This window comes from Clarias gariepinus, chromosome 23 (genome assembly GCF_024256425.1).
Source record: "Clarias gariepinus isolate MV-2021 ecotype Netherlands chromosome 23, CGAR_prim_01v2, whole genome shotgun sequence".
Taxonomy (NCBI): Eukaryota; Metazoa; Chordata; class Actinopteri; order Siluriformes; family Clariidae; genus Clarias; species Clarias gariepinus.
Genome location: NC_071122.1, coordinates 11,365,002 through 11,390,222, shown reverse-complemented (window position 1 = coordinate 11,390,222; position 25,221 = coordinate 11,365,002). Strand labels below are relative to the sequence as shown.

Below are 25,221 nucleotides of genomic sequence, written 5' to 3'. Positions count from 1 at the left end.
CACTTACAAAAGGTTTACCATAACAATTATGATAAGTCTTAAAAAAATGGTCTTGGTTTATTATTATCCTTAGATTACAAGCAGTGTCCTTCTGTAAGCTGATACAGAGGTAATACCATATTACAACGAGCTCATTAATATAAATCTGCGATTCAAATCACAGCCTGCACTATTATCCAAGCTGCTTATAGAAAACTCATCAAAACTTTCCTAGCAATAAGATTCAAGAATTCAAGGGCACTCTGGTATAAACATCTTTACTCTGACAGGAAATCTACTGATCGAATCTTCTTGAAGAGAGATTAACTTTGCATATAATGCATGCTAAACAGTATGACAGGCATTTGGTGTCACTTTTAGCCTCTCTCTCAGTAAAGTGAGAAATATAAGGAGCTTTAAAACATCCTAAGTCTTGTGTGTGTTTTTGTGTGTGTGTGTGTGCGTCGTGTTTGTGTGTGTGGGTGGGTGCGCATATTAAGTCTTTTACTGACATCTGGAGCCTTTTAACATGGTATGAAATTGAAGTGTGACTAATCTGCACATATTCCTGCCAAATCTTCAAGTAAAGGACAGACATCAGGAAGCAGGTAGTACTTCCTGTCACTCAAAATCTATATAAAAACTGGAAAACCTAATAATTTTCAATCACCGGTCATAAAGTCCAAGCCTCACACAGCTTATGCTAAGCTCGCCTGCCTGAAAAACTTGGTTTTGATGTGAGAGCAGACATGCCTGCGTGACTCTTTGGAGCTTAAATTCAGTAAGGAGATTAGCATATTGCCTTCAAAAAGGCATGTGACTATGTCATAGATTTCAAGCTAACCCTCAAATCAGAACCTTTTCTGGAGAATACTGTACAGTACATGCCACTTTTAAAGCAACTCAAACTTAGTAGCATACTCCAAGTCATGACAGATTTTTCCTTTTTTTTTTTTTTTTTTGATCCTGAGATCTAGTAATAAGAATGTGATTAAATTCTCATCAGGCCAGTATTTTTTTTTCTCTCCTGCTGATAACATCAAAGAAAGCCTCACTCCTGGACCTCTGTTTTCCATTAAAGTCTCACTGGGGCTCATGATGCACACTTTTTAATACACTCTTCCTATTTCTGCACTTTTGCATGCCTTTCCAGCTCGCTGGGAGCTGACCCACATATTGTCGCTGTGAAGAATCAGCAGCATGAATCATACCCTGGAAGAAGCATCCGCATGCATGAATGCTTATATTTCTACATAACCAACCTGGAGGCAGATTTTCTCTGATTGTAGCAACTTTTCCTGTTAAGCAACGCAGGACATAAGGGGAAAAAAAAGAAATTCTTTTTTTTTCTACTGATGCAGACAAATCGAAGACAAGGAAGAATCCGTGACGCATGGCTGCATCTCGGAGGCTCACTAAGGCAGGTTATTTATTGGACCTGAGTAGGATGAATGTGTGCAGCATGGACATACGTCTCCCAAGATAGGAACACTATAAAGGAAAGGCAAAGAGATACAACCAACACTTTTTTCTCGCACCAGTCAGAAAGCCCAGCTCTTTCACCGACAACTCAGCATAGTCCAGCTATTCAAGAAACTCCAAATCAGCAGCTGATAATAGCAGCATGTTAACTTTTTTAATTCTGAGAGTTATATAAAAAAAAAATGGAACTTTGTACGACTTTTAATTACTATTTAAGTTTTAAATCTTGTGTGGGTTCATTGGTATTTCCTGTTTTTACTCATGAACCCGAACCTTCTGGTTGGTTATGAATCCCCAACCCAAACACCAGTAATACTTCAAAGGTTTTTAAAATTATTTATTTATTAATTTTAGCATCCAGTTTTTTCAAGGGTTGCCGCGGATCTGGAGCCTTTTGCAAGAACACTATGTGACATGGATAAACACTGTGAAATTAATACAATTAGCATAAAAACACCCCATTCCCCTTGGCCACTCCGGCCTGTCAGGGCATGACTCCATGGGACCTCTGGGAGGGGAATAGGAGTCTCAAGGGTCTGACACTGGGACATTAGTGACAAATCCTTTGGGTGTTGTTGGTATGCAGGATGGGGCCTCAGTGGATCAGACCTTGGTGTGGCGCATCCTAATGGTGTTTGATCAGATTGGTAATTGGGGAATTTAGAGGCAGGGTCAATGCCTTTAATTTCTTTGCCTGCTAAGCCCCATGCACATTAAGCTGTGATGCACTGGGTGTTCTGATTACTTTCTGTCACGGCCACCATTTACGTTTTTCAGCGTTTTGTGCTGCATCTTTTGTGGGATAGAATCTGGCGTTTTGTCCCTGTGGGTGTAGCTTTGGACACCCATGATCCTATCACCAGTTTACTGACACATATGGTTTGCGCCAGCATATATACATTCCTAAAACTTGTGCATCTCGAACGTGCATTTGCATTTGTTGATAAGACATAGCTCCTGCTGTACGTCTTATTATTTCCGCTCATACGGAAGTGGTCGTGAATGGGGACCAAGTTTCAAAAAGATGGCAGAATTCCAAGAGAGATTTAATAAGACAGCACCAAGTAACACACTTCTGTTACATAATTTCACCATTCTGGTAGTGTACTGTGTCAACTTTACAAAATAAAATTCTCTTCTTTTTCAGGAGACTGCACCAATGCTTGTTTAGATATGTTCGAGAATCTGCGTGAACGATACAGTTTGAACACTGCCTACAGGGAGGTGGTGCACACACACTTGAACACTTACATTTCGCATATCATCGTAAATCAACACATTAGTGTTTCTTTCAGGAGATATAAACTCACAGATGACAACAATGTAATATTGTCCGTCCTCTCAATTCATTATTGAACATTTAGCCGCATACTGTAATTTAAAATCAATGTTATTCAATTCATTTGGAAGTGGTGTTAACGATATGGCTGATCAGTGTATACCCTGGATGTGATGCCATACACAAACATTAACACCCAAGAGGAAGCTACCATACCCATTATCTGCAGGGTTTTCCGAACTACAGCTTCAGGACAAGATAGATGCTTACTGACCTTGTAAGATCTTTGACTGCGGTAAGTCTTAAAGGTACCGCAGTGGCTGGGGAAATGAGCCTTAACATTTGCAAAACGTTGCATTTTTTTCCTTTTACTTAAAGGTGGCAGCAAACTGTGTTAACATAGATTTGGTGGCTGGATCACAAAGGCTGGCTCCCGGCAAAAGTGAAAGTGCCATGGCAGCTTGTGCAGTCCTTTAGCGACCGTCATCAAACAGCTGAGCGGTGCTTTGAAGTCCCTGGGCACATACTGCAGCATCGCCCTGCTCGCATTTAACGTCTGCCATGCATTTTTCTCGCTCCCAACTCCGGACCTCGAGCTAAGCTCCCTGCCACTTATAGAGTGGAGCAAGCCTGAGATCCATTAACAATTATACATCTTCAGCTGTGCCCGATCTAGCAGCCACACCCCTTTACATACCTGCAAAGTTAGGTTATAGTGCATGGCTTCAACCACAATTGGCACACAGTGACAAGCTATAATAAAAAAAAATTTAAAAAAATTAGGCAGCAAGATGCATATGAGACTGTTAAGGTAATGAAGGAATTTAAAGAGCAGTGGTAGCTCAGTGAGGTTACTAATCAGATGGTGAGCAATCAAGCCCAAGCTCTACTAAGCTGCCACTGTTGGGCCCTTGAAGAAGGGCCTTGCTATATTGTGGCTGACTGTACTCTCTGACCCCAGCCTGTAAGCTTGGCTATGCAAACAAAGATTTCCCCAGGCAGTAATGATATGTGATAAGGCTTAACTACTGTAACTTAATTTAATATCATGAAACAAATCATGGGCAATGCAAAAAATGTTTAATTGGGGAAATAGGGCAAAGAAGTGTGTAAATATTTATTACAGGAAACCAGAAAGTGTCAAAAAAATAAATAAAAAAAAAAACACAAGGACCATGAGATACTTCTGGAGTACTTTTAAAATTCCACACAGATAGTAACCCAAGCTTAAGATCAAACCAGAGACCCTGGAGCAGTGACGAAGATACTACCATCTACACCATGGTGCTGCCCTAATTTTGCACATTAGCACAGCTATTTTAGTCATTTCCCATTTTATGTTAAGTAATAAAAAAAATGAATAATCACAAAACCATTAAAAAATGCAATAAAATCTATGAACAACAACAGCAGCAAAAAAAAACTATGGCAAATCAATTGAGGCTGTTAAAGCACTCTGACATGTGGTATTTAACATCTGTTCATCAAATGCAGCCACACGGAATTGGGGCACTGAAACCCCACAAGCCTGATTTTTCAGTTCAGTCGCTTTCTTTGAGAGTCTGGATGTGAGTGAGTCTCCATAATTAAATCTAGCCTCTGCACCAAAGCTCCAGAGGCAGCATTAAGCAGAAAGAGAGGCTAATTAAAAGAGATGACAGCAGTGGAGATGACAGAGTGAGATAGCAATGTGCATATGTGTGTTCCTTCTCCCAGTGTCCTCATTTATCTCCTATCCGTGTACTCCAGTGAGATAAAAATTTGAAATAAATAATATTCATAATATGGTGACTCCGTAGTGTAGAAGGCTGCTGGTTTAAATCCAGCACGTCCCCAAGATCTGTGTGTATGAGCAAGTGTTTCAGTCAGAGGTGTCAGGTGGGTAAGGGAGAGATGTAGATAGAGTGGTGGAGGTGGGGGGGGGGGATGTGGAACATGGTGCAGAAAATGTGTATGTGAGTCAGAGTCAATTAGTAGCATTATCATTAATCTATCTTTGAAAAAAGCATATGATCTGGACCAGAGGAGGCACAAGGTTTCTTTTTCAAGACTGAATATTATAGTCAATGCTCACCAGTGTCCTGAGCTTTGCTGGTCAATCTCATTTGATGAGCAGGAAGGATTTCCAGCTTGGCCTGGTCTGAGGTGCTGGCTAGGAGCTGAGTGGCCTCCAGAACAGTGCAGTGCTCCGTACTTGTGCCATCTATGGTGAGGATATGATCGCCAACATGTAAAGCTCCTGATCTGTAAAAGTAGACAGATTTAGTGTGTATAGTAGACATAACAGTGTGACAGATGTTAGTTGTTCCACATGCCAGTGGTTCTAATGTTTCCTCGTACTGTACCTTAGTCAACTTATTGCCCTTAGTATATACAGTAATTATAATGCTCCTGGCCTTTTACTACCACACATTACACAGAAACATAGGAAGGATTTTAACTGAGAAAGCATTAGCTACAGAAATATCATCACCTGTCGACCACACTGGCAGCTTTGATCTTGTCAATGATGATAACCTGTTTGTTTCTGTATGTCGCAGACGTTAATGTAATGCCCAGACCCGCTCCAGGAGACTTGGCTATTTCCACCAGCAAAGGGCCAGAGGCATTTGTTACTGAATCTAAAAACAATAAGCATTACATACAAAAAATTATTTACAGTAGGAGAATGTCTTAGACAACAGAATAAAAATCATTATTATAACATGTCTTTTATTTTACAGCGATTTATAGAATAATTGCAAGTAATTATAGTAGTTACAGTATAGTATAGAATTACACACATGATGTTGTTACATATGTTTATTATACTATATAAAAAGTGGCCAGAAGTTTTGGCAAGATTAAAAAAAAGGCTAAGTGCAATGTCTCCACTCACCCATAATTGTCACATCATATTCGATTTGAAAGATGGCTTCTTGGCTACACTGTGCAAACATTGTAAGGGCTTCACTATGGCTGGTACTGTGTAACGGCACACTGTCCACACTAAGGAGCCGATCGCCTGCCTTTAATGTGCCCTCCCTGCATAAAGAGAACAAGCCAAGACGTTTAACACTACTGCAAATTCCAGAACTTATGGGTGTAAGTTACTGATAGAGTGGTTAAGGCACTGCAGAACTGCTCAAGTACCAATTTGCCTGGCCAAATTAATGGAATGCTTTAAGCAAGGAAACAACAAAGATTGCTCAAATTACTAAAAATGAGTTAATAACTTTTATGCAGGATAAAAACCTGGAAGAATAGCATAATTTGGTGATGTACCAATTTATCAGCCGTACATCGGTATCAGCTGATATTTGCCTTGTTTTCTGGCATCGGCCTATTGGCCAAGATGATATTTACCAGTGCCAGTGGTGTTGGTCAATTGTAGTCTGCCTCAGACAACAGTAGGTATCCTTGATGCAGTTTCAGGTAAAATCCAATGGGTGATAATTTAATTTCACTATCTTAAGTATTTCACTGGACTAATATCATGGATTATATATGGATTTAATATTATGTTTTTTAATAGCTTTTAACATGTAATTAAATTGCATTTAGGTTTCACAAAAAAGAAGTGAAAAGTTTTTAAAACAGTTATTTTTGTCACTTGTTATAAGAAAGTTATGTTAAAAGTTTTTTCATTAATATGAATAAAATTTGTGGTCATTTAAAGATAGTGTGATAAAGGACTTAAACGAAGGACAAAGAACAAAGAAGAGTAATAGCTATGAGTCAAATTATCATTTAAAATATTGGTAAATCTCTAGATTTGTATTTTATTTTTAATCTTTAATTAACTTCTGTTATTTGTTTCTATGTCTCAGTAATGTTTCTAAGGAATTGTGCATTCATCACTACAGTACATCACTACTAACCAGATGTTCCAAAACTAAAATTTTCTTCCACTGTAGGCTAAATGTCTGTACTGTTAAAAATGTCTGTATACTTGGATAATTCAGGAATTTGAAAACTAACCCGAGAGGAACATTAAAAACAAAATAAAAAAAAACACCAAAGAGGCACAATATCATCAAGCTGTCGCATTTGATTTGAGCAGCATCTGAGCAGACCTGTACTATTTTAAGATGTTGTGCATTCGATAATTCCTCACAGATTGCTATGATTTCTTTTACTATATATTTTCCACAAAACCTCCTTAAACCTTTATGAATACACTTTCCTACAGCCCAAATTCATTGTGATTTTTTCTTTTTCTGTATTGACAATAAAGTGCAAGTCTTGGATGCGGTATTTAATAGTAGTCATTACTTGCAGGAAACTGCTTTCTACCATATTTTATGCACAAGATAAATGTCTTATCACAAACTTGAAAACACAAAATGAACTATGAAAACTAACTAGAAATATAATAAGTAGGATTGGGTACCAAAACATGGTGTCAATATGGCACCGGTACCTACAGTATATAACTGGTACTTTAAATTAAATTTAATTTTATTTGTATAGCAGTTTTAACAATTGGCATTGTCCCAAAGCAGCTTTACAAAATCAAAGAACTATTTAAGTTTGTATGGAATTTGAATGTGTATGAATCAAAATGGTCAGATAGTCCCTGGTGAGCAAGCCGAGGGCGACAGTGGCAAGGAAAAACTCCCTGAGATGGTAATAGGAAGAAACCTTGAGAACTAGAACTGAATCAGAACACAGATTACTGGACCCCACCTCGTTGCTATACCGCATATAAAAAAATATTCCCTGACTAAGAAAAATGCATGTGAACGCAGGTCGGAAAACTCTAATCCAACGATACAAATCCAAATCCAATGAATCTTTGTAGTAACGCGAATGTCCATGTTGTTTTCACATTGCAACTTAAAAGCACAACTCGAGAAAGGAGACTTAGCATTGCTAAACATGCCTAAATTTAAATAAGCTAAATTAAAGTAAGCTAAAAGTTTTAATTAAATTAAATTTTATTTGTACAGCGTTTTTATTTTTTATAATAATATTATTTATATTCGCAAAAGAATAAAAGTATAGAAAGAATAAAAAGTATGGCTGTATTTCACAACAAAGGATTCCAACACCGTGACAGCAACAAATGTCTTTCCTCAATTGCGTGTAAAGGGGGGAACATGTTACACCTAATGAAACAGAGGACACACGGGATGAAGTTAAAAGCAGAGGGATCCATCGTGTTCTATAGCTTGTGGACATCAGCTGGCAGTGTGTGCATCCCAACCCCAGTCAGAGCAACCCTAGCAAAGTCAGAAAAGGTGTTGTATTTTGCCAGATAAGGCAATTATGGTCATATTTTTGCAAAAAAAAAAAAATAATTTAATCTAGTTTGTAGCATACCAAGAATACAATACTGCTGTCATTAGTGCTAAATTATTGTAACTGGTTTAGGTAGTATGTAAAATAGTTGTGTTTTGTATCTACTTAAATTTATGTATACTTTAAATAGAATCTTTTATTATAAACTTGCTTTTTTATAAAAGCCGTTCTTTAATGTTATTCACCATTTTTTGAAATGCACCATTTTTCAGGCACTGCTTAGGAACCGGTACTGTTTTAAAAGTATAAGTTTGGCACTGGTATCGTAAATAATCCAAACAATACCCAACCCTCATAATAAATCTGAGCTAGCTACAGTAGGTGCTGTGTAACATTTAACATCGTGCCCAAATCAATCTGTGTGTGAAAACTGCTAAAATATGAGTACAAAAAAATGCTTGTGGCTTTTTCTATATTTGACATACAATACCAGCAAAAACCACTGGACTCACCAAACTATATATTTTTAGTCTATTAAGCCATTGCAAAGACCTTAAACATCTCTGACAGTTCCTGTAGATTAATAACATGCAAAATAATGATGACTTGTACTTGGACAGATCCACCATGCAAGATTTTAAAACAAGCTCTCGCACTACTAAAAGTAAGTAAGGAATGTTAGAGTAACTCAAAAAGAATTGCAGGGTGACCTGAAAGCAGCGACAGTGACATTACACTGAAAATAATACACAATTAACTGTACAACAATACTGTACATTTGTTTCTACATCCACCCACATAAAGAACATGTGTCTGGTCAAATAAAGCAAAATTATTATATGATATGATACACACATTGATAAGGTGGCATAGTAGTTAGCACTGTGGCTGTACATCTTCAGGGTCGAGGGATAAATCTCTGCCTCGGGTCTATGTCTTTTTTTTCCTCCCTTTTTGGTTCTCTGGTTTCCTCCCACAGTCCAAAGACATGCAGATTTGGCTAACTGGTGCTCCCAAATTGCCCACTGTGTGTGTGTGTGTGTGTGTGTGTGTGTGTGTGTGTGTGTGTGTGTGTGTGTGTGTGTGTGTGCGTGTGTGTGTGTGTGATTGAGCGTTTGTGAGAGTGTGCCCGTGCAATGGATTGGCACCCTGTCCAGAGTGTACGCTGTCTCGTGCCCAAAGTCTCCTGGGATAGGCTCCAGGCCACCTGCAACCCTATACAGGATAAGCACACACCAAACTGCCAAAAAATTAAAACAATTAACTAACTAAAAAAAAAAAAAAAAATATATATATATATATATATATATAGGTTTGATGTTCCCCTTGTGTCACCGGGGCAGCTATTTCCACTTGGGACTTGGCGCCACAGGACCTCTGGGGAAGTGGTGTCTGGCACCAGAACATTGGCAGCAGATCCCTTTGGGTTCTGTAGTAGGTCGTGGGGTGGGGACTCCATAGATCGAACGTATTTTTCCGGGGCATCCTGGGGCTTGATCGGATTGAGATCCAGAGGCCGGGTCAATGGTCTTGGACTCTGGGCCAGAAGTTTCAGGATGTGGTACACTGGGTGCTACCAGCATTAAATTTCCCTTTAATTTGTGCTGCATTGGCTTTCTCTGGAGGCAGATTAATCTCAGCCAAGAACCTGAATCTGGGAAAACATTTCAATCTAAAAAAATATAACTACAATAACCCCAAGCATACAGCTAAAATAACTCAATTGTGGAATTGGACCACAATACAACAGGGAATTCCCTGTATAAGCTAAGATAAGATATCTTAAGGCTGTAATTAACCAAAAGAAAATAGTAATGCAGATCATTTCTGATATTTGAATGTTGTTTTTTGTTTGTATATACAGTATATGTACAAGTCAAATGTCATGGATGTACGCACTGAAAGTATATTAAATAACCAATGAAAAATGCCTGAATTTGCCCTCAGTCTATGCAGAGCATTTCTATTGCAAAATGTCATGGTGAAACAGTCATTGCCAGCAGCAATGTTAACATTACAAAAAATATATATTTATATTGTTTTAAGCATTACCTGTCAGCAGGGCCTCCAGGCCGAACAAACGTAACTACTAAAGGGCGAGTTTTGTGCCAGTCTTCATGGGAGCCTCCTTTATAGAAGACAAAAAAACATGAATTGCTGACCATTATCACATGTATAAATACATAAAAATTAATAGACTAAACGAGTAACCAAAATTATTAAAAAATTTTTTTTGCCATATGTACAGTGCCGATTTTTAACAATTTGTTTCGCACAGTGCCAAATTTTTACAATTTGTCTTAATAGGGATTCAAAAACCTTTTTCACCATTCTACACGCAATACTCTACAATGACAAAGTAAAACGTGTTTTGGTAATTTACATAAAATAAAGACTTAAATATCACACTTATATAAGCATTCAGAACCTTCGTGCAATTGAACTCTGGTGCATTCTACTTCATCAATGGTCCTTGGAATGTTTCTACAACTTGACTGGAATCCTCCTGTGCCTAATTGACTCCATTGGGCAAAATAAAGAAAAGACTTGCACCTGTCTATATAAATTCGCTCAGTAGACGGTATATGTCAGAGTAAAAAATAAAGCCATGAGGTCATGAAAATGATCTGTAAACCTGCAAGACAGGATTGTGTCAAGACACAGATCTTGGGAAGTATACAAGAAAGTTTCTGCAGCATTAAGAGTGCACAAGAGCACAATAGTCTCCAACAGTCTTAAGTGGAAGAGATTTAATCTAAAGTGTTAGGTCCGCTCAGTTATTTAGTTATTTTTTCAAAAATGTAATCCGTTATTTGAACAATTTATGTAATCCGTGAGCCAGACAGCAGTCATTCCCAATCCCTTAGTGTGTGTGTGTGTGTGTGTGTGTGTGTGTGTGTGTGTGTGTGTGTGTGTGTGTGTGTGTGTGTGTGTGAAAGTCGTCCTACAAGCCCCGTCCCCCTCTATTATTCTTGCTGTTATACCCCTATATCACCTATGCAGTTTGACTATGTGTTGCATAATTTTTTATTATTTTTCATAATCATTCATTAATTTTTTACTCAGTAGCGAATTTGGTTTCAAATGTAGCAAAGTACAATTCTTCAAACAAACCATACCTAAGTAAAATAACAGATTTTAAAAACAACTTTAAAAACTAGAAGTACACCAAAAATAAACTACTCAATTACAGTAACACAAATTCCTTAATTTCCACCTCTGCTGATTGGTCAAACAAAGTCATGTGGTAGATCCACCGGCTTCATTTCTCTGGAAAAAATGAAGAATATCTAATGTGTAGAATAAATGGTTAGAAAAGTAACAGGTCGAGGTTTAGCTAAATGTAGTGTTTGTTCTTCCCAAATTTACTCAAGTAACAAGTTTTTACAAAAGTATGGTGCAGTAAAACTTCTCATAGAAGTAATTTTTTTTTCAAAAAGTTACTCAAATAAGTGTAACCAAGTTAATGTAGCTCATTACTACCCATCTCTTTATATAGGTTACTAATTATTTAAGTGTATGCACTTACCCCGCATTACAAAGCCGAAACTATTGCCTTCCTTGTGTAAACAGATCTCGATTGTCTTTGATATAACACCTGAGGTGCTGTCTGGTGCTAGAAAAAGAGAAAAAGAAAACCAGGCAAGAAAGCGCCAACGTCTCCTTCATTAATTTATAACGTTTTGCTAGGTGGACAGCCAACCTGACAGACAATTCAGTAAATAAACCAGCACACACAGAAAGGTCTGGCAAGATCACTGAGCTTATAAAGTGACTTAATACATCTGCCAGACGATGTGATAGCAAGTAGACAGGCCTTACAAAATTACGATCACAAAATTTAACCACATGAACTGAAAAGGGCATCTGGTAAGCAATCACCCACAGACCCATCTATTACAGAAACAGAATTGCTTTTATAGTCCATGGAGTTGGGTGCCCGCTACAGAAGTAACAAAAACTATCTTAATCAGCTTGCGACTTTAATTTTTTTATTGGTGAGGGAAGAGAGCTCAAAATATATGTTTCTTTTTGTAAAAGATTTGGGTCAAGCTGTTTTCATGTCTTATTATAGGAAAATATTCAATAATGGTGTGGCTACCACCCCAAAATAACAGCATGTCCTGAAGTGTTTTACTTCTGATTAGACCGATACTGGATACTGTAGAACTTGCCATCTACAGTATTCAATACTTGCATCGTCAAAGATCTGTGTAATATTTAAAATTACAGCAGCTGGGATTTTAAAGTCATACACATAAAAAAAAATAGACCAATCTCATAAAATAAGGGAAAATATAAGCACTCAAAGTTGGGGAACACTATCCACCAATTGGTACCAAAAGCTCAAACTGGAAAATGTACTTAGACATTTAGTATCAGGAACTACAAACCACATGTCAAGACAGAATACTCAACTTCCTACCGGCTGAAGGCAGCTCATACTCCACTTCCAGCACAACACGCTCGCCCACGTTCTTCAGCAGGCTAATGATCTCATCATGGCGCAGCTTAGTCAGATTGATGCCGTTCACTGACTTTATATAGTCCCCTACATTCAGCTGGTCACTCCTGGAGAAGAGTTTTACAAAAATGTCATTAATTCTTGTGAACTCAACACGAACACAACACATTCCGGGAAGTTGAAGGGTAGAACAACATGGCAATATAATCCAAGTAAATTAATTTCAGTTTGGTTTGATTTACTCAGAAAGTTATTCATTTCCTGACAATGTTAATGATGTGAAATATTCTGTATATATAATTTTCTTTGTGTTCTTTTTCTTTTTATCCAATCACATCACGGTTTTAAATTCCGATCCATTATTGTCTACTGTTTACATTTCCATCTGCGCACCCTATAGTGCTTGGGCCCTAATGAGAATGAATTGATGGTTATGAGTACAAACAGATAGAGGGATGTTCAGGAACATGTGGACAAGTATGGGCAGCTGTAAGTGAGTAAAGATATATAGGAATGACATTAGATAGAGATGGATGATTACAGGAAGACAGATAGAAGTATCGGTAGACAGCAATGAAATAGCCAGATAGCAATGACCATATGACCATAGACAGATAAGGAAGAGTACTGACAAAAAGGGGGACATTTACTGACTGATGAGTGTAGACAGACAGGGATGGGTTCTGAAAACTATATAGTGTAGAAGGGGTTTAATAATAATAATAATAATAATAATAATAATAATAATAATAAATAAGAGCTATGAGATATCATTCCTGGACAGAATGTGCATTAGTTTTATTGGGCAAAACAGTCAAAGCTTTCATGTAGGCCATATGGTTTGTGCGTGTGTGTGTGTGTGTGTGTGTGTGTGTAGGGGGCATGGCTTGGAACAGTTATCTTAGCAATGGCACTCGCTGCATGGCTGACTCATACACTGATAACATAACCTGAAATCTTCCATTGCCTTAATGGGAAAGTGACTGTGCTGCTTCTCTGCCTGATTTTTTTTTTTTTTGAGCAGTCAGGAGACCTGACTTAAGGTTGAGTATTAAAAGTGAAAACTGAGTCAGATTCGAGATTCGGCAGGAGAGCAATGGGGGTGTTTTTGTTGTTATCTACACTTTGGAATCCCAATTATTTTACTTGGTGGAGGGTATAGTAACTCCATCAAACTTTTCCAGGCAAATTGTGAAACATTTACAGTTTTATTGTGCTGAATGTCCACTTACCTGAAGTCAGCATTACTGATAATGTGATTGAGCAAGTGTTTCAACTGGTCTTAGATGATAAATTGAAGTATGATTTAATGTGAATGGATTTTTCCATGTAAATACATATGAATTTTATTGTCAGTTATAAAAGTTAGTAAATTATTGTTTATCCCATTGAAGGGTCAACCATACAGTAGCCTTTGCATGACCCCCTCCTGGTGCTTGGACCAAAGGCACCTGTACTGAACAGAGGAGCATACAAGACCTAAATTATAATAAGGCACTTTCTTTAACTACTGAAGTAAAACAAAACTGGTAGAGAAGGAAGCTGATGACGCATTGTAAACTAAAGAGTTTGTATTGTTTTAATGTTCTTTATGATCACCAATAATTGTAATTAAATGGTATTGTGATCAATAAGACTTAGAACCTTTTACGTACTTGGTTCAATTTGCTGGCAGTGACTTACTACAAAAAGACAATTAAAGGATGAGCCTTTTTTTAATGAAAAACCCACACAACATATTATTGATACAGATTGCAATTTGTTTTGTTTATTTAAAAGAAAAAAATCTTAAAATTGGAAAAAAAATTTTAATTAAGTAACCGTTAGTCAAACTGTTCAAGTATACAAAGATATTATTTAATTGACCCTGATAAATGGTTTACAAATGGTTCAAAATGGTTTCACTGAAGGTTAGGAAAATAACCCTTTGTGTATTTACAGCAATGGGATCTGGGAAAATCGTAATTTCTTTGCCACATAAGCCATTCCAGTGGAAGTGCTTCCTTTTCTGGCCACAACAAAAATGGTTTAGTGTCAAACGGAAAAAAAAATAAATTCATGCCCACTCAAATTAGCAACATGCTGGGATTATATCAGTACATTATGCTAATAGCCGGATAAAAATAGTGCCCCGAGTTTATTATTGGAGATTTAAATTTAAATAATTGCCGGGGCAGAGATGCTCTGGTCTTTGCGGGTTCTACTTCCTGATCAGCGGGTCAGGGATTCAAGTCCTGCCATGGCCACGTTGCCACTTTTGGGCCTCTGGGCAAGGCCCCTTAACCTCATACTCACACAAAATAACTCTGCCTTTGCCAGCCCCAGAATCTGGATGAGAAAAGAGGAGGGTTGAATGCTGGACTAGCAACCTGGCCCCATTAAAAAAAAAACATTGTTATAGAAATGATGGAACCAGGTGCCTGAAGTGCTCATCAGTACAGGAACAAATTGAAAATGTTAATTTAACACTGGGTTAATTGAATTTTGTTGAAAATTCTAAATGTGTTCACTCTACCTGGCTGCTAGGCCTCCTGGTCTGAGGTTGGAGACTCGAGGTTTGCCATCTTTATCTGTGCCTCCTGAGATGGTGAGGCCAAGTGTGCTGCCTTCCTTCTTAATTAACTCCACCAGCGTCACCCCCCGCAGTTCTTCTGCCCAAAAACACAGGAGCCAAACACACAGCCCAGGCCAAGGACCGGGAGTCAACAACACAAAAATAATACACTGACCCCATAATAAGACTGCCACTGCTGTGTTATTACTTTCAAGCACCGTGACTGTCCACACAACAGCAGGCTATTTACAGTCATTAACCTTTACCCGCTGTTCACACATAGGGTACTCATAACAACATGCCTCTTTCAGTGCAGAACAATAACGAGGCTTTCAATTAAAGCTCATGTATCACAGTGCTGTCAGAATCATCTTCACTGTTCCACAATTTACACAAGACTTACAACCTCAAAAATACATAGTAGTAAGGTGCGACTGTTACTGAATTATTTTTATGTAAATGTTATTTTTTGGACACCTGACCTGTACTGTAAATCGCGTTGTTTTTATTAAACAGAACACATTGATAATGTGCTCTCTAAATTTACAAAAGAAAGACAGCATAAAAAAAAATTTAGTTTCTCAGTAGGTACAAAGCTTTTTTTTTTTTTCATTGATTTTCCATATGGTCAGTATTGTGTCAGCATCCTTATTTAAGCCTAAAAATGTGGTCTAGTTACTCCAGTATGCCTTGCATCTGTTTGTTACCCGCTCGTTTTGTTCCTGTTAGTTTCCAGGTCCTGATTCTTTTCCTGATCCTGTTATTTATTTATTTTTTGCTTACATTTTCTATTCATTAATAAATGTCATCATATGCTCTTACACCATGCCTGGTATTTCCAGTCCGTGATCCATTATCGTAACTCTCGATTGGCAATTTTGCGCACAAATTACACTGCCTGTCCAAAAAAGGTCTCCATTTCAGGAGAGTCAAATTACTGGACTGCATCAAGCAAAAGCAAACAACTACAGTAAGTGGATTTGAAGTTTCTGGAACTGGATTAAGAACCCTTTAACACATTTTTAAAACCTGGAAGGATAGTGCTGACCCATCAACTTTGTATAATAAATTATGAATAGAGATCATTTAAGCACTTGAAGTTTTTAAGCATTGTTAAAAAAAACAAAAATCAATCAATATGTTCAATAGTTAAAGTAAAAGAATTTCCACATGCATACAATATGATAAGAACTCACATGATCAAGACTAAACAGCTGTGTGGCCTTAAGACCACTAGTTAGTGAAATGAATTAGAAAAATGGCTTCGATTTGCTAAGGAGCTTATGCTGAGTTTAGAGCGAGCATGATGTTATCAAAGCTGGGCAGTAGAGGGAGACTGGCTTCCCACAGCAATTGCAGCAAGCCAGATAGTGGCACCTTTACAACTTCCTCTAAGCTGGCTGACAGAGGGAGCATGATGCCACCATAATGTGCCCCAGAGGACGCACAGCAGGGATTACGGTTTTAAATGAGGCTGTTGTGATTTCCAGGTTGACCGCCACAGTGAAATGGACATGGAGTTTGGAGCAGAGTTGTGCTGTCAGGGTTTCGATTAGGCTTGGTGCTGTTGGCCTCCTGGAGCATTGTGCTGTCTTCCTAACCCAAAAGTCTGGTGCTATCAGCCTCACCCTGGAGCCTGATGCTGTCTGCCTCCTCCTGAACCTCTGTTGCTCAAGCCAACTCAATACCTATAACCCCCAAACAAGATGTAGACGTGACGTCTCATGCCCTCAACCATTTCTTTGAAGCTTTTCAGGGTTCTCTTCTGTTAACAGGCTCCTCCAATAAAACTGGTATTGCAGGAGGAGTTTATACATTGGGAATTTACAGCAATCATACAGACCTGGGATGCCCTTGAGAAGAAAAGACTGGGGAAATTTTTTGAGTCGAAGGCAGGCATGCAACTCCAGGAGGGCACCCCTTAGTTTCTCCTTCTACATTCAAGGCAAAGTTTTTTGTCATGTTTTATGAGGTGCAAATGAATGCAATTATAGGTAGAAGGAGTATTTAATAAACATAAAGCAACCAGTCCAAAACACAGTTTAAAAGCATAGCCCGAAAAAAGGCCAGCTACAAACAGGCACAAAATTAAGCTAAAAAAAAGGCTAATTTAATCAAGAAACAGGGTCAAGTCCAGAACAACAAACAGAAAACCAAATGGCTCGATGAATGTACAGTAGATACATGGGTAGAAACTGAAAAAGACATAATAATTAGACAACCACTGGGTACAGGACAGAAATGTTGCAATGCATCCAAAACTCAAGCCGCAAGCTATGCCGTGACCAGAGAGAAGGGCCTAACTCGGATAAGGCAATAAGGAATTTTTAGAGTTTATGCCAAGCAATGGAAATACCAATCTGAGACTAAGATCTAAATGATCAGAAACCTCTATTTAAGATTTGCCTTTAAACTTAAGCCTGAACTTCTTTGTCAATCAGTGACACATAATTACACGTAAAACTAATTACTTAAAATAAGTAATTAGCCTACCAAATAACACTGCTACAAGTCATTTCCTCTTAAAATGACAATCAATATTCCTACACATGATAAGCCACAGACTCAAATCCCAGCATTAGCATTTCAAAGTAATAAAAAATTAGCAATTGATTAAACGGCAAATATCAAAGAGCTGTTTCACAAAGCTTGAAAAAGTGATGGATTTTGCCTGTGCATTTAACCACAGAACAACTCTTTAAACAAAGCCAGTAAAATATGCATGTACATGTGTGTGCAATGCATTACTTCAAGCAAGCTTTAAATATTAAGATTAAATTTTGCCCAAACAGAAAACATGAAAGGGAGCCGAGCAATCTGTGCCCATTTAAACTCAAGTTAAAAATGATTAGGTCTAATGCTTCGTTAAATATTTATTAGTTCCGAAAATTTTAATGCACCCAAATGCATTTAATGAAGTATTACTTGATATTGGTTTATAATATTATTACTTAATCTTCTGAAAAAGCTTTATGTTACAGGAGAAATAACAAATGATAATTTTTTTAAAAAAACTTAATGTTATGCCAGTTGCAAATTAGTGGTTATGTAATATATAAAGGTGCAATCAAACAAATGATCAAAATGTCACATTTTTATTAGCATATTATACAAATGCATTTTATAGTCCTTTCTTTACAATCAGGTCATGGTAAAAGCTATTTAAAACCCATTATGTTTTACTGTCAACTCTGCTAATCCTGTTATAATAGGATGGTCAACTGCTCGTGTAATTGAGTAGGTTTGGCATTGAGCTGAAATACGCTTTTTTCTAATCTGTGTGCTACAGTAGGAAACAGTGGAGTCTGTAGTGCCAAACCCCATGTGACCCGATCTGCCCCAGTGGCACAAGGAAAAACCAAAAACTCAGGTGTTTTAAAATTTGTGTGTATTAAGTAAAACAGTCAGTCATGTTCAATAGTTAGTACCCCCTTGTTTTTTGCTGCATAAACATAATAAAAATCATCTGACCATAGCGAGCATATTAGGCGCATAGAACCTTAGATGAACAACATATTGCCTTTTTCACAGTCCTGACATTTTGGCCCATTATTCTTTCACATTTCAGCATTGCTTCAGTCAATTGTGTTTTTGGGGCATTTGCTTATGCACAGCTCTCTTAAGCTCCCACCACAGCATTTCAGTCAGGTTGAGGTGTAGACGTTGAATAGGGTTAGGCCATTCCAAACCCTTGATTCTTTTATTGTTCAGCCTGTGTGATGTAGATTTACAGTACTAGTGTGCTTCGGATCATTGTCCTGTTGCATAGCTCAATTTCTATCAAGCTCTACCGATCGCACAGATGTCCTCCCATTTGCTGTAAAACAGTGAGTTTATATGAGTTCATAGTCAACTCAATAACTGCAAGGTGCCAAAATTGGCATTATGAACTCATCCATCCACAGGACATTGTTCCAGAAGTTTTGTGGTTTGTTCAGCAATTTTGCAAGCCTCAATCATGCTTTTAGATACAGTAGAAGAGGTTTTCTCCTGGAACCCCTTTAAAACAAACTGTATTTATTCAGTCTTCTTCTAATTGTGCTATTATGTACTTTAACATATACCATACTCAGTTAGCATTTACTGGGCTATTGACTCTGTACCCATCCATTCATGTGAATAAGACAACTGACGGTTTAAAGCACATTAAAAAGGCAAGAAATGTAAAACATTTATTTTTGACAAGGCACACCTGTAAACTGAAAACCATTCCTAGAGACTACCTTGTAAATCTGATGAGAAAATGCCATGAGTGTGCCAAACTGTCATCAAAGCTACTGTAAATGTAGCTCCTTTAGACAATCGAAAATACCTTTTTGTTTACTACCTAATACCGAGTGTGTTGTGTAAACCTCAGGAAACAATGTGCAGAAACTGCCAGTGGTGTGCATTAAACCCCCAAAGCTGTCGATCTCAAACAAGCAACTAATTTATCATGGCAGGAAGTGTGCTGAAATACAGTGTTAGGTATAAACATGCCCTTAATGATCAAAAAATGAAGAAAGAAACAGGGCAGCAATAACAGTACATCAAGAGAGAGAGAGGGGTGGGGGACATGTGTTTGGGCTGAGTGTACCTGGGATGCTCTGTCTTCTGGAGATAAGGGAACTGTCAGGCCCTGTAGATTCCTTGTTGCCTTTAGAGTAAGGTCCATCATCTAAAAAAAAAAAGAAAATAAAAAAAGAAGAAAACATAAATGATATGAGTTAGAAGCTCAAAAATGAGGTAAAATATTCAGATAATTCTTTTCTAAAAAAAAAACAGTAAAAATATGACACTTTTGGATAAGAAACTCTGGGACCACTCACAACAATGAAACCATATTCCCTGTCACCAATACAGCAATGCTATATAACGCACATTAAAAGGGACCAGATGCAGCACTTTATCTAAAATAAGCGTGCAGACACACTTTACTGATAGAAGATGAAAGCCATGGGAAATCTCTCTTATACTCGCAGATGAAAAACAATAAAAGACACTAAAGATGAAAACAGAAGACAAATGGAATAAAAAATTAAAAGGCACACAGCGTGCTTTCAAGTGTATAGAATGGCAGTTATTATAACAGAAAAAAAAATAAGAAATTAAATCTAAAATGCAACATTAACAAAGTGATGGTCAGGTGTCCATATACTTTTGGCAACATGGTGTACAACAGTTGCTCAAAATCTCAAAGAATAAAAAGGAATTCACATATGGGATTGTCAAGTTAAACCCTTTGGACTGCTGTGCTGTTAGACTGTTGAGTGTTTATGAGCATGTGCTTCTCCCTCTAAGCTGATAAATGATTCATGAGCAGCACAGTTTTCATTGCGTTTTAACTTGGTACATAAATTAATTCTCAAGCCTCTGGCTTGCCATCAATAAGCATTGCCTGGAGTTTTCTTAGTGCTTATAGCTAAGCTCTTCATTTACTACTGTACTTTGTTATACCTGCAGGAAAAAAAAAACCCTCAGCATTAATGAAGTCTGAGATATTATTACCTGCATAATACCTACTACACATTTTCTAGTGATTCTGTTTTCTTGGCGCTTGGGTTGCAGGCGTGTAGGACGAAAAGGAACACCAGCAAATTAAACAAAACTGCAAAGGCATCAGTAACTAGTGAAAATGCCCAAACTACTCACAAAATTGTAGCATGTAAAGCCACAGCTGGTGCATGGCATCCCCATACTTTTGATTTTAAAACGTTTATTTGGCAATAAACTTTTTGGAAAGAAAACTGCCTACAGTTTGTGTACATATTTTTTTCTGGGTTGTTACAATAAAATTTCATTTACAAAAATGCTTGCAAAGAGAAAAAAACATGCCGTCAACCCCTAAGGCTTACAGCGACTTGTCGATCTTTCTTCTCACGGTTATATATGGTAACATGGTATGGCTGTGTCTGTAATAACAATATTAGATATATAACATAGAATACATAAAATAGAATATATATGTACAGTAAGTACATCTGGATGCTACCACGCTGTTCTTACATTTCTGTATTGCTACAACATGCCTTGAAACACCTATTAATTAAGCCGCTCTCCGGATACTTGCTAAGGCTAATTTAAATCTTATTCTGCTGACTACAATTTGTTATGCAGATGACTGAGTGTGCAAAACCATCATCCTATTTCAGGCAAGGCCAAAGACTTAAAGCTTAACACCAGTGAATGAGCAAACACTGCATTACAACACCACGGTATTCAAGCACACATTCTGCTAGCGATGTACTGTATGTGCGTGAATGCTTTTAATGACACAGCTCCACAGTCAGATTAGCGACTGGCATTAACATGTCCTGTCCCCTACTTCACACAACGGAGACTAAGTCATATCAACCCCCATTTTAATCCACCTGTCTGGGGGATTTGAAAATCCATTTGAGTCACCTATCAAAGATTTCACTACGACACACAGCGTTATAAGTTTTATAGCACAGGTTTATTGGAAATGATAAGGCAAATATCCACACGAAGAAAGGCTACTGTGTGCATTAAGCCTAGGCTTCCTGCTTTATTCAGACAACTCCGTTAATAGCCACTTTATCCTGTTCAGGGTTTATGGGGGATCTATCCTGGGAACAGAAGACACAAGATGGAAATACACACCAGATGGGACACCAGTCCATTACAGGGGACCAAATGCATATATACACACACCCATTCAAACTCAGGAAAAGTGAGTAAATCCACATACAGTACCAGTTAGTTTTTCAGGAGGCAGAAGGAAAATAGGAGAACCCAAAAAGAAAGCAACACAGACATCAATCCAAGCTCAGATAGAATGTAATGTGTAGTTTGGGATATTATATTCCTATTTCCCTAAATGACTTATGCACTCACCAGATACTGTACATCCAGAACACTTATTTACCTGCTCAAGAGACGTCCATTAATCTTGACATTAAACATTAAAATTGGAAAATTGGGATGGTGAATAAACAGAATAATGAAAAAAAAAATCTGTTAATAGAAAGGAGAAAGACCAAACTAAATCAAGTTGACAGGAAGGCTACAGAAATCAATACTGCAAGAACCATGGTGAGCAAAAAAGCACCACATTACACCATAGACTTCTTTCACGGTTTTACCAGTCTCTATATCTCGATTCTCCTACAACACATTTTATGATCAGGTAGAATGAAAGATTTGCAGCTAGAACACGCGGCTTAAAAACTCTGCAGAAATTATGTGATCATGTAGACATGAACTACAGTCGCAAAGGAATGTTTAACACCCTGTAAAATCCACGCCTTGAAGAATCTAGGCTGTTTTGATACAGAAGGTTGTCCTATCCAGTATGGTCCGGTATTTCAAATAAAATGGCTAATAAGTGTAAATGGAATTCATTGGATAATGTCTTAACTTTAAATCTTTAAAAGTATATGACCAGATATGCAAATGTGCAGGTAATGAGATACTACTGTATGCATTGTTGATACAAGCTCAAATTTCATGTCTTAGAACAAAGCTCATATGTAGGTTTATCTCTCATTTTTGAAGAACATAAAATACAGAAACTTGTGATCTAGAGGTCTAGAAGGTCTAGGTATTTATGTATTAAATTCATACTCATACTATGATTTATTCAAAACTACGTCTACAAATCCTCATATTAAATGTTGATATCGGCACTGGTGTAGCAATTTTTGGGGTGCCGTTCAATTTACAACACGAAAAAAAAAAAAGTACATGAAACCTAAAAATGCTAATATTCCAATCTCCAAAATCACTGTTCAAAGACAACAGGAAAATTGAACCTTATGCAATACAGTCTTAACTTAAACAGTAGTAACAATAGTACTTATGAATTATTCACATTTTTTTGTTAATGTGTCTAAATGTGCAGTCTGAAAACAAGGATTCTGATGTGTAGTGTCCTGTTCTGCCGCTTTTAAGTTGCTGGTCTAAGCAAATAAAAATTAATTTTGAGGATATTGTGCTTTCTTACCCTAACTATCCTGCATTATCAGCACTGAATAGAAAGAGCCAGAGTCAGGGAAGTGGGTTAACCCATAATGATAGGCAGAACATAATAATAATAATATTATTATTATTATTATTATTATTATTATTATTATAAATCTTAAAATAATTTGGTGCACAAGTTTTCTGAAATCACAGTGTACGTACTATAAATATACAAAAATTATCAGTCAGGGGATGAATGCCTCACATTTACCCTTTACTTTAGGGCACTGAACATGGTTAAAGAATCTGTTGTGATTATTGATGTGGATTTAAATTTCAAAGGCCACATCAAGGCTATAACAATTTGCATTTTAAAATATAGCTAAAATAAGAAACTTCATGTTCAATACAAATTTAGAAAAGCTTATTCATGCTTTTATTTCATGACAGGTACTGTAGATTACTGTAATGCACTCCTGACCAACCCCCTAACAAGACCATTAGACATTTAATTCATCCAAAATTCTACTGCTGGAATTCCAGTGTTTCGTGTACCAGGGAATTGTTTGCCGAAATACAAGCCTGGTATGTGTGTTAGACCTGCATGGATTGGTCAAGTAGTGGTTAGGAGTCTGAACTAAATATCCTAAAATGTCTTTTACTGTAACCATGACTTTATGCTGCCTGCTGCTGGAATCAGCTTCATTTGGAATTTAGACTTTCCCCAACTGTTGCCACTTTTACAAATAAGTTAATGAGGTTTTTAGTTAAACTTTTTATTCATTCTATTAATTAATTATGCATTTTTTAAATTGGTTGTATTTCTCACTCACTCACTCATATCACTTCATGCTGGGCACCCCAATCACACGAGACTTAGGGCATGAGGCCATACCCTAAGTCTCAGGTCTCAATTGCAAGCATAATTCGTTCCAGGAGCATGCTTGTATGTAAAAACAACCATATATAAAAGAAAACTTCCCCAAAGGAATAATGGAAACTCTGATGATTTGTTTCACAACCCAAAAATATTAATATAAAAATAATGAATACAAAATATGAAGTAAAAATAAAACAAAGTAAGCTGCAATTAACCTTTGAAAAGAATCCCGTCAGAGCAGTGTTTCCATTAGTGTGTGTGTGTGTATGTGTGTGTCAGTGTTGCCAACTCCTCATTAAGTAAAGTAGCCATTGGCTGTCCTAAAAATTCACAAAATGTTATGACAAAAATTAAGCAAATATGTTTAGAACTATACAAATAAACTTTTTTCTGTCAAATATCCAGCAAAGTGAAACCTCGGATTGCTAGTAACGCGGTTTGCGAGTGTTCCGCAAGTACCGAGTATCATGTATCACGCACGATCATGATCACAACTGAGCCAATGTTTTATCTAAAGCAAAATAAAGTCCCATTAAGGAGGTTAAAAATCCCTTTTCTCCCTCTCTGTACAGCCTGTCGTTATGTGTGTGCGTGTGCGTAATTTGACACCGTGCCCCTTCTCGCGCGCGCTCTCTCTCTCTCTCTCTCTCTCTCTCTCTCTCTCGCCTTTACTACCCCCCCACCCCCTCTCAGCTTCACACACACACACACACACACACACACTCTGCTCTACACAGAAACACTGCTCTGTCGCAATTCTTTTCAAAAGTAAAGTGCAGGTTAATTTGTTTGTTTGTTTTACCTTAGCGCAGGGATTCCGTTAGTATGCACTCACATGAGTGTCATTAGCAAGGTTCCTTGCTAATTTCTTCCGACAAAATAGTCTTTCCGTTAATGTGTGTGTGTGTGTGTGTGTGTGTGTGTGTTTGCGTGAAATTCAAATAAATGAGGAGAAAGTTTTTCTGTGTAAGATGTGAGGGGGAGACAGGAGGCTTTAGCTTTACACACACACAGCGCCTGCGCGCACTAAAAAAAAAAAAAAACACTTATCTGTTGGGATTTATTTTTAATAACTTTTTTTTTTTTTAAAGGTAAACTGCAGGTAAATTTGTTTTATTTTTACTTTACATTTATATTAATTATTTTTATGTATTAATTTTTTTGGGCTGTGGAACAAATAATTTATTTTTCCATTATTTTTCAACCTATTTCTAGGATTGTTCTACTCTTGCAAATGTTTGTATTTTAATGGCAGATAACTTTTTTCTACAGTAAATTCTTAAAATCATCAATTATCAATAATTATAAAAATATATAATATATAAAATATAAAAAAAATATCTTTATATTATATAAAAATATAAAATGAATAAACATATACTGCTAGGCCCAAAAAAAGAGTTAAATAAAAAAGTACTTAAGAGACTTTGATCGATTAAAGTTTCTTTGTTACA

At 37.2% G+C, this 25,221-nt stretch overlaps 2 protein-coding genes across 2 annotated transcripts in view; one reads left to right on the top strand and one right to left on the bottom strand.

The window, feature by feature from the left end:
* The window catches only part of LOC128510924 (uncharacterized), a 236,230-nt gene that overhangs the window by 116,794 nt on the left and 94,215 nt on the right, over positions 1 to 25,221 (top strand). The gene's annotated exons all lie outside the window — the stretch shown is intronic.
* The window catches only part of grip2b (glutamate receptor interacting protein 2b), a 114,992-nt gene that overhangs the window by 41,419 nt on the left and 48,352 nt on the right, over positions 1 to 25,221 (bottom strand). The window contains exons 2-9 of the mRNA XM_053483991.1: positions 19,559 to 19,639; positions 14,944 to 15,079; positions 12,390 to 12,535; positions 11,493 to 11,579; positions 10,016 to 10,091; positions 5,619 to 5,764; positions 5,214 to 5,361; positions 4,815 to 4,984 (exon numbers count right to left, since the gene is read on the bottom strand). Of these exons, the coding sequence (XP_053339966.1) occupies positions 4,815 to 4,984; positions 5,214 to 5,361; positions 5,619 to 5,764; positions 10,016 to 10,091; positions 11,493 to 11,579; positions 12,390 to 12,535; positions 14,944 to 15,079; positions 19,559 to 19,639 (990 nt within the window). The remainder of the gene's footprint in view (positions 1 to 4,814; positions 4,985 to 5,213; positions 5,362 to 5,618; positions 5,765 to 10,015; positions 10,092 to 11,492; positions 11,580 to 12,389; positions 12,536 to 14,943; positions 15,080 to 19,558; positions 19,640 to 25,221) is intronic.